This window comes from Chaetura pelagica, unplaced genomic scaffold (genome assembly GCF_000747805.2).
Source record: "Chaetura pelagica isolate M959 unplaced genomic scaffold, ChaPel_1.0 scaffold117, whole genome shotgun sequence".
NCBI lineage: Eukaryota > Metazoa > Chordata > Aves > Apodiformes > Apodidae > Chaetura > Chaetura pelagica.
In genome coordinates, this window is record NW_009954185.1 from 3,706,820 (window position 1) to 3,717,510 (window position 10,691).

General features: G+C 38.9%; 1 protein-coding gene across 1 annotated transcript in view; it reads left to right on the forward strand.

Moving 5' to 3' along the window:
• The first annotated feature begins 1,281 nt into the window (after positions 1–1,281).
• Positions 1,282–10,691, forward strand: part of LOC104393505 (solute carrier organic anion transporter family member 1B3-like) — a 17,764-nt gene continuing 8,354 nt past the window's right edge. The window contains exons 1-9 of the mRNA XM_010003008.1: positions 1,282–1,413; positions 3,573–3,714; positions 3,803–3,935; positions 6,069–6,184; positions 6,995–7,141; positions 7,258–7,356; positions 7,774–8,016; positions 9,853–10,017; positions 10,518–10,684. Coding sequence (XP_010001310.1) covers positions 1,282–1,413; positions 3,573–3,714; positions 3,803–3,935; positions 6,069–6,184; positions 6,995–7,141; positions 7,258–7,356; positions 7,774–8,016; positions 9,853–10,017; positions 10,518–10,684 — 1,344 coding nt within the window. The remainder of the gene's footprint in view (positions 1,414–3,572; positions 3,715–3,802; positions 3,936–6,068; positions 6,185–6,994; positions 7,142–7,257; positions 7,357–7,773; positions 8,017–9,852; positions 10,018–10,517; positions 10,685–10,691) is intronic.

Here is a 10,691-nt window from a genome sequence, read left to right on the forward strand (position 1 = left end):
TTCCTCCTCCCCTCAACCCCCCTCTTCACCCTTTTCTCAAATGAGGAGACTACTGTGAAAGGTGAAATAAATCAGATCCTGTGAGCTATGATTTCTGAGTTCTAACCTGGGGACATTAGCTTCAATACTCCTATCTCCCCTGTGTGTAAAGATCTGCAGATCTGAAGAGGATTTGTTTCAAGTGACCCATTTTCTCCAAGGGGCTCTGCAGTGGCATCTGGATCTTCCTTCAGAAATCTGTTCTGTTTGTAATTGGAGTTGCACAAACGGGCAAGTGTTTTCTTTCTTTAAATAAATGTTGCAAATAGAAACATAGAGTTCCCTTACAGCTTTTCACTGTAGTATTATTTTTAATTGTCTAGCCATCTCTCAGACACAGTTTTTTAAAAACATGAGAAAAGAAAAAGGTGAAGTATTGTATTATTCATTGCAATAAAACCAATTTCACCTTAATAATGAAAAAAAAATGCTTTCAACAATAAAAAAAAGTGTTATATCAAAGGAAGGCAAAGTTTTGTTATTTATGGCTACAAAGTGTGCTCTTCCCAGGGAAACTGGAGCAGTTCTGCTTAACTGTTGAGTTGCATGTGATTTCATGCATCAGGGGATATAGGCAACACTGTGGAAACAGAAGCATATTAAGGATATCCTGTATACTTTTGCAAGAAGAAAAAACATATAATACCCTTACAGGAGGTCAACTAGCTATGATTTTTGGTTGGTTGGTTGGTTGGTTTTTTGTCATTAAGAATTGCTTCCGACAGGCTAGTGTGAAGGAATAAGTCAGATGGCATGGTGTTACTACAGAGATCCTATCAAAATGATGATGGAGTCCTAAGCTTCATGGCCTGCAAATTAAAATCTTCCCCAGCACTCACTGTGTTTCAACACTGATGCTTTGTTGATCCGTATGCTTTATTTTTGGACAGAGACTTTGTGTTTCACTCTTCTGTGGAAATTCTCTTTTTAGCATTAAAATCATTCTAGGCTGAAAAAAAAGGAGGGTTGTGGCAGTGGGGGGAGGGAGGGAAGACCCATTTCACTTGAAAAGAAAGATGTCAAAACCAGATACACTAGAATTTAAACAAATACACACTTTGAAACATCCAAGTCATGGAGCCAAATCCTTTCTACTGCAAAGATTCAGTTTCAACATCTCAGCATTTTCCTGTAACTACTGTTTCATCAGAAAGGTCTTAAGCAACTCTGTTTTGGCATATATGCTTTTATATTTATTATTGTTTTCTTTTGGGTTCAGATCACTCAGTGAAGAACTCAACCATGACAGCGGAACTCGAATCCAGCAATGTCGGCAACTCAAATCAGGAAGCAAAACCTGTCCAGCTTTTGGATGATGAAGCAAACAAAAATCTGCCAGTCAAAAAGGGGACTGCCTGTTGCAATGGCTTGAAGGTTTGATGCTTTCTCAGTATCACCACAAATGACTGTTATTATATGTTAAGAAATGTTGTTCAAGATACGCTGTGCCAGGTTACTTCATTCCTGTTCCCCCTATCTTTTCTAGAACTGGATACACACTGGAGGTAAAGGGGACACTTCGATCTTAGCTTTGTCCTAAGGAAAATTAGAATACCTGATCTACTATATTTATTCACAAGTTCCTCATACATGCATCCCCTTTTTGGTCATTAGACAGAGGTAACAACCTAGAGTGCAAGACTTGAAGCAGCTTAAAATAAGTGGCTACAATACACTTGTGTCTGGTGGTTGATATCACCCCTCATTCTTGCAGGGCCAAATTAAGATGAGGTGAACCATATCCCAGAACTTTTATCTAATCCAGAGATGCAGGTCAAACAGAGCACTGATTCCCACAAGCAGAAAAGATTTCAGAATTGACTGAACAAAGCAAGTAAACTAATGAGAATTTTGCTCTCATTTTAAAGCCTTGGTATTTATTGCTGCTGCCAGACCTACAAATACTATAAGGACAAGATTTCTTTTGACACTGATGTGTTTGTGTTTATGTTTTGATGATTTCTTCAGCTAGCTTAATCTCAGGTTAAATTCCATAGACTCAGTGGAGTTGCAACAGGGACACATTTGTCCCTATGAAGAGGTCTGTAAGATGAAAGATAATGGAAAAAAATAGGTAATTGCAAGCTTCTCAAACATCCAAAATACTTTGTCTCAAAACACAGGCAGAGATTGTAATATTTCTCATTTTATCTGACTCACATTTGCCACCCATATACACCTGCAAAAATAGAATCTGATCTCTCTTGGAGACTTGCAGAACTAACTTTACCATCATATAAGCAGGCAATGCTGCAAGTCTGTGGATCTATATCTAATTCATGGCAATTAGAGTTTAATAGAACAAATACCTTGGAGATAATAAAAGACAAACTGTTATCCTCCCTCATCTTCCCATCAAACATTTTCTGATTTACCTGGGGTTTACATTTTCAAACCCAAAGTACCCAACTCATTTTTGTTTCTGTTTCCATGCTTATCAGCAGTTTGTGATTTCAGCCCAAACCCCTGAAAGCACTGCTGGTATAAGGCTGAAAATCTAGTTCTCTCAGACTTTTTGACATTTGAGCTCAGGAAATACAAAACGTCAGGTCAAAGCCCAAAGATGTGAGATTTTTCTCTTCATTCCTGACAAAAATTAGTACACCCATTTTCAAGGTTTTTCTTCCAGTATTGGCTTAATTTCTTACAGTAGATAATATTGCAAAGTCTAAATCTTTGTTTACTTTTGTTTATTCACCTACTGTTGTGTTATATTAGAACTTTTACCCAGTGAGCAATAAGTCTATTTGTTTTTTTAAACTATGTTGAAACAGTCGGATGATATTTAAACGAACTTAGTTTAACCTTCTATCAAATACATCTTTATTCACAAAAGCCACAATGTGTGTTGGTGGAAGCAACTATAAAATAATAAAGGATATTAAACTTTCCCTTATGAGATATGTGATATATCAGCAACATGGCCATAATCCACACAATTCAAAATATATGATCAGAAACAGAGATTAACTCGATCAATCTGTACCACCTCCTACATACAGGGAGATCATAAAAACTTGCATAGTCTTTATTTTGGTGTCATGGCTGTCTATATGTTTAAGTTAGAACCAGTTATGGACTGGCCAAAAATTTGTGACCTATGGTCCAAGCAGAAAATAATTTGGGCTTAGATTAATGTTAGATTGGACTACTATCAGTGTGTCTATCCTGATTAGGCATTGTATCTCTGGCAAACTTTACATTTCTGCAATGTATAGAAATCTCACCACTTTGGCTGCCCAACAATGGGCCTCATCTTTTTGGTTAAATTTAACCACGGGATGTCAGTAAGGTCAGTAGTCCCTAGTGAGTTGTTTGCTAAATTTAAGTTCCATAGTCCATCAGATTTCTGCTTTGGAAAACCTCTGGCCAGCAATGCAGGGAAAATCCGGCTTTCCAGTCACGAAGATGGTTATTGCAAACTGGTAACGCACGTGCAGCATGATGATGAGAGCTCCACACAGTTTTAAACATATTTGATTCCTCAGTTTCCCTGCCTCTGCCTCCCATTTTCTGTCTTAATCTTTCTTCAGGTATTTCTCGCTGCTTTATCATTCAGCTACTTCAGCAAAGCATTGTCTGGGACCATTATGAAAAGTTCCATCACTCAGATTGAACGAAGGTTTGACCTGACGTCCTCTACTGTTGGTTTCGTCGATGGGAGCTTTGAGATGGGTAATTGATATTCCATAATGTGCTGAAACCTCTTCAGAGAAACACAAGGCACAGCATCTGGCATTAATTTTGGTTAATTACTTTCCAGGTAACTTGCTGGTGATTGCATTTGTAAGCTACTTTGGAGATAAACTTCATAGGCCCAAAGTAATAGCTGCTGGATGTTTTACTATGAGTTTGGGATGTCTTTTAACAGCAATGCCTCATTTCTTCATGGGATAGTAAGTACTAATCAAGGTTAATTTAGGTAACCTAACATTGGAATTGGATACTGCTTTCTGGGTTTTGAATGAAACTTTTTTAAGTCTTCGATTTCCAAAGGCCTATAGAGCCTCACATCTATGTGCAATGAATCATGCTTGACATAGGTATTACTGTCCATTATATCTGGTTGAAAATATATGACTCCTCTATAGTAAAAGTTCAAGTTCTCAAAAAAAATAAGACAATCAAAGTGCTTTAGATTTCAGCCAGACTTCTTCAGAAAAGAGACAAAGGAGGAGATTATTTTATGAAATAATATGAATTTATTTTTTCAGGAGGAAACATCTATGGAAATCTTATGAAAATTTAAGTTTCAAACAAAGCATATTGTTCCTTGAAAAGCCTTCAAAAACACTATTTTGCTAGTGCTATTGCTTTAATGAAATATATACACTTCCTGAATGGCTAACTGTAAGAACACCTTATTGGGAAAATCAGTGTTAACCTAAGAATGTTAACCTAGTTATCACTAGTTGCTAATAGAGATGTCAGAATCATGCAGGCATGAAAGTAATTACAAAGCACAGTAAGTTATGAAGGATATAGATTCCACCTATATGATTTCCAGAATGAGTTGGAACTTGTGCTGTTTTGAACAAGATCTCAAAGCTCTGAGCTGATGACTTCTTATTAAGTGACATCTCTATGTGAAATTTGACCTAATTTGTAGTAACACATGTCTCTCCTGCAAAATCAAGGATTCAGAGCTTACTTGTTGAAAAAACCATCCTACAAATGTGCTCAATAGAAGAATTACTCTCCTTGAAAGTGGAAAACAGAGCCTTTTTTTTTGTGTAGGATGGTGTGTTTTGCTCTCATGTAGCAAAGAGTTGCTCTTCATGCTAAGGAGGCTTTGAGGTTCATGCCGAGCCTGCAGATGATCATTGCTGGTAGAACTGGTACCAGGGTTTTTCCTGTTTCAAATGTACATGGCTGGTTAAACTGTTTTTCTGTGGCTGATTAAGCTAATTTTTATTCATATTCCTCGGGCTCAGAGATTTACCACTTACTGCAATAATATTTCTAGCCACAGCTTTGAGACAGCAATAGCATAAACTTTGACTTATTTCTGTTGCTATCTTTAATGCATTACAACAATTTTACATGTCTGACTGCAAAAAGAAAACTAAGAAATACTCCTTTTTATTGTGATAGTGGAACTTGCAGTAGCATCAGACTGTTTTCTTTTCCACTGCTTAGGCCAAACTAGGTATCTTGCTCATCTACACCAGAAAACCCATACAGTTTCTCACATCCCTGTGCCAGAATTTTTATGAAGAAATTGTTATACACTGTCTCTTCTCAGCAATGCTCTTTGTTTCAACCTGAAAAGTAAGCCTATCTGGTCTTGAGCCAGCTTAGTTCTTAGAAACAGTGTGTGCTTTACTACGTTGAGCTGCTTAAGCTAATTGTACTTTGCACCTCAGCAGGGCTCCTATCTGTGAAAAGGATCATGCTAAAGCAGCCAAACAGCTTCCAGCACCTGAACTGCTCAGCTGCCACCCCACAGCATTGCTGTAAATACAGCCAAAGAGTGTCTTTTAGCTAGTAACTTTTTTGACCTGCTACTATAAAACAGCTGTTTATAAAGCCAATGCCAATTACTAGGCAAACAGGTACCTCCTGAGGGTGACTCCTCCCTTCCTCACTCCTCTTCTCCCTCACGACTCCAAAACACATATCTACAATTACAAGATACTGATGCTCACACTGAAGGCATTCTTCTTTTTCCCTTTGGTTGTGGGATCAACACAGGGAGTTTGTTAGGACCTGTTCCTAAATTTTGGTACCAACATTTCAATCCTACCTGAATTACTGTCAAAAGACCTTTTGAATTTCCACTTAAAATGTTATGTACTCTAGACAGATGATTCTAACTGCTATTTGTTTTCTATTTCAATAGTTTTCCAAACTTTTTTCCAAAGTGGTCTTAAATAAGCTTCTTTTTTGCTTCTTTGTTAGCACTTTTGATTTATATTTAAACAGATACCTTTCTCTTTAGGGACACAGCACTCAAGTGATTTCTGCCCTATTGTACCAGTATCTCCCTTGTGAATACTGCTTCTAAACATACTATCATGTGTTTTCAGCTATAAGTATGAGACAGCATCACATACAGTCTCTTCAGACAACTCAACCGGCAGCACAAATCCCTGTTCCCTCCATCATGGTGTGAATGGAAGCTTGTTGGAATTCTCTCAATCAGGTAAGGATCTGTAAGTACAAATAGAGGAGCTATTTTTAGCCTTGATTGCAAGTGGAGTCATTGTCCCATGCAAGATGCTCAGTTATATATACGTCTTCAGTCTCTACCTGTCTGGGAAGATTACTACTTTGTGCATTTCATTTGGAGAAGAAACATCCAGCAAACACAAATCACTAGGATCTAGATGCCAAGTTTCTTACGTTCACACTTCCAAATTACAGTAAAATCACCATAACACTGAAGAACCTGCTGAGACTGTGTGCAAAGAAATTTCTGAAGGGATTCAATGGCCCAGCACCTGGAGTTCGGGAGGTGGAAGAGATAGCATGAAAGGACTTGAAATTGCACAGAGTTATTTGGAAATAAATGGAGATTTCTATGACTAAATAGAATACAGCTGGTTTACATGTTGCTTTGCATGTGACATAGGTAGAGAAAGAACCAGGTTCTGCCCTAGAAATAATCTCAACCTTCTCACATTAAAAATATAAGTTATATATGCCAGATAATACATTTAGGACAATATAAATCTGCCATTTTTTTAACATATACTTTTTTTTCTGATGGGAGATACTTATTTGTGTTTCTAGAAAGCAAATACAGTGAAGGTGGAGAAAAGTGTTATTATTAAATATTATTGTTAAAAGGTAAAATGAGTTTGACATCCTTTTGTTGATCTTCCCAGAGCATAATACTGTTAATACCTTAAATACTAAACTAATTATTTCATGTGCTGAATTCCCTGTGATTTGTCACTGTTTTCTATCAACTTTTTCCACTTACAAAGAGGTAAGCTCTAATTATCTGCAGGCTGTCAGAAGGAACCGTCATCATATACGTGGATATATATCCTTCTGGGAAACATGTTACGTGGAATTGGTGAGACACCAATAACACCATTGGGCATCTCTTATCTTGCTGATTTTGCTAAAGAAGAGGACATTTCAGTGTACGTAGGTAATGTCAATATGATGTAAACTGAGAGATTTGTAGTGTAACAGGTCAACCATTTTCTGCAGGAAGAAACATTCAGCCATTAAAATGTACGAGCATCTGTTTCATTCTATTTTCAGGATGTTTGCACACTATAGCCATGTTGGGCCCAATGTTTGGTTTCCTGTTGGGATCTTTATGTGCAAAACTGTACGTGGATATTGGATTTGTAGATTTAGGTAAGAAAAATATAAAGTCATGGCTAATCCCTCCAATGCCACAGAGAATGCCTACACGCTTAACAGCATTCTACAGAATTCAGGTCAGCAGAAGATGGTCTCAGTAGAAATTTTTCAGCCCTAAAGGGTCTCCTTGCTCAGGGTCTGTATGCCACCTATTTTTGTTTCTTACATGTTGGATAAGGACCTCTGTGTTGTCATGTATGCCACAGAATAGCAGCCAGCCTAAGATTTAGGAAGGTAGATGAAGCATAACACCACACAGGGTATGATTCCTGATGCCTTCACTACATGAATGATATCTCATTTGGTGATTATCCTTACCACTGGAAGTCAGACATTGTAAAATTTAGCAGATAAAGGGTAGGAATGTTCAGCTTCATTTAATTAACTTGTATCTGTTTCACTCAATTCTAGGAAGCATCACTATCACCCCACAAGACTCCCGCTGGGTGGGTGCATGGTGGCTTGGTTTTTTAATAGGTGGAATAGTCAATTTCCTAGCAGCTCTTCCATTTTGCTTTCTGCCAAAGAGTCTAAAGAAGCCAGAGGAAGCCAAGGATGTCCAAGCTTCATGTCATCTTTTGGAAAATACAGACTCTACAAGGAAGGCACTTCCTACAAAACCTATGGCAAGGAAGTGGTCAGTAATGCTGAAAGGCAAGTGTTTTGCATCTTTTATGAATGTGAAATGCAACAGGCACAACATACAGAGGGAATGTAACAGTTCTGCGGAATATTTTACTTCCCCTGCTCTTCAGTTGAAACTAGTTAGTTATCCCCAGGACGGGAGGGGTGCGCTAAGGATTAGTAGAAGTCAAAGAGCTTCTTCAGAAGTGTGATGTTCTGCATGCATCACCTACAATGCATCATCATCTGAGTTGCACCTACCTCTAAAATTTTGTGTTAGAAGAAATTTGAACAGTGGAAAAATTGTTTCTGTGTCCAGACCTAAAGAAAATATTTTCATAGAATCATAGGATGGTTTGGGGTTGGAAGGGATCTTAGAGATCATCTAGTTCCAAAACCTCTGCCAAAGGCAGAAACACCTCCCATTAGAACAGGTTGCTCAAAGTCTCATCCAACCTGGCCTTGAATATTTCCAAGGAGGGGGCATCCACAACTGCCCTGGACAACTGGTGTCTCACCATCCTCACAGTAAATAATTTCTTCCTAATGTCTAGCCTAAATCTAGCCTCTTTCTACTTAAAACTGTCATCATCTGTTCTATTGCTACAAGCTCCTGTAAAAAGTCCATCTCCATCCTTCCTGTAGGCCCCCTTCAGATACTGGAAGGCTGCTATAAGGTCTCCCTGGAGCCTTTTCTTCTCCAGGCTGCACAACCCCAATTCTCTCAGCCTGTCTTTATAGGAGAGGTTCTCCTGCCCTCTGTTCACCCTCGTGGCCCTCCTCTGGACTTGCTTCAAGAACTCCATGTCCTTCCTGGCTTGAAGGCTCCAGAACTGAACACAGTACTTCAGGTGGGGTTTTGCAAGAGCAGAGTAGAGGGGTAGAATCTCTTCCCTTGGCCATGTTTCTTTTGTTGCAGCCCAGGACACAGTTGGCTTTCTGGGAAGCAAGTGCACATTTCCTGCTTATATTGAGCTTTTAATCAACAAATTACCCCTAGCCCTTCTCCTCAAGGCTGTTCTCAATCCATTTTTTGACCAGCCTGTAATTGTGCTTAGGATTGCCCAAGCCCATGTGAAAGACCTTGCACTTGGCCGTGTTGATCTTCATGTGGTTGATACGGACCCACCTCTCAAGCCTGCCAAGGTCCCTCTGGATGGCTTCCCTTCCCTCCAGTGTGTTGTCTGCACCCCACAGCTTGGTGTCATCAGCAAACATGCTGAGGGTGCACTCGATCCCACTGCCCATGTCACCAACAAAGATGTTAAACACCACTTCCAATACCAAAGGCTCCTTTCTTAATATGGAAAGCCAAATTATTTATCTGATGATCACAGAGTTCATGGAGGCTCTGAAGCACATTGCTGCTGGAGGAAGATACAGCAGGCTTGGGTATCAGCTCTGGTTGTGCAGCCATTAGGCTAAGAAAGGGGTGGAAACATGGTTGAAAGAGATTACTTTGCATCTTAAGCCAGATTCTCATACCTTTGTTCAGATCCCTGTGGAAGACATAGGCATCTCCACAAAGGAAGGTCTCGCTTAACCTTTAACCCATGTTAATAGTAATGTAAGCGGAAAGAAGTCTTTACTGTGTGGAGCCTTTTAGTCTTCATTTGCAGCTCTCACTAGAGCACATAGGCCTTAACCCATACTTCAGCCTTCTTGTAGGATTCTCTTTCTGTATCTCAGCTTCTGGTGTTTTTCAGGAACCTGATCTTGCTTTCAGATATTCACATGTAAACGAAAATCAGTACAACTTGCTCTTGGACAGCTGAGAGAAGGATTTTGCCCTAAGTTCTGTAGATTACTCAGTAGTAATTATGCCATGCAGATTTCAAAGCCAACTCATATATTCTTTTCTTTCAGATTTCTGTACCTCCCTGAAAAAAGTATTGAGTAATCGAATGTACTTTACATTTTTGTGTTGCTCGCTGCTACAGTTCAATAGCTTTATTGGTTTCATCACTTACAAAGCAAAATACCTGGAACAGCAGTATGGACAATCAGCATCTAAATCTAACTTTCTAATAGGTGAGTTACACTGTGCAATGACTTTATGCTTTAAGAAGTGCATGGAGAAAAGTTCTGGCATGCCCTTTCTGAGACTGAATTCCTTCCAGTACAGACTGATATAAGTGGTGGTCTCTCCTGAACTTGAATTACATAATGGCAGCTCACAAACCTGTGATGCCCATGGGACCAGGGCAATTAATTATATAGTATGATATATTCATATAATTTAAGTTATTATATTTTTGCATGTATTATATTATATCAAGGGCACCCCAAATATGCAATTAATGTGGTGTGGGAGTTTAAATTGCTGCAACATCTGAGAAGTGTCTTGCAGTGGAAGTGGATTTGAAGGTTAGAATTTGGAAAATAGCATATGCAACCCAGGGATTAGGCCACCTAGAATCATCATAGCAGAACATGCAACTGCCAGGGACACCAACCTAGGGACAGACTTTGGTTCTTAAGCCCACTGTAACTCTTTTCTTTTAATATTCCCCTTCTATAATCTTTTTCAGGATTAACAACCTTACCTCCTGTGGGTATTGGGATTTTTCTAGGAGGGCTCATAATGAAAAGGTACAAAATGGGCATAATTGAAGCAACCAAGTTTGCATTTACCATGTCATTTTTTGCCTACGCCTTCAGTCTCTTGCACTTTTTTGTTGGCTGTGAGAACCATGTGGTAGCAG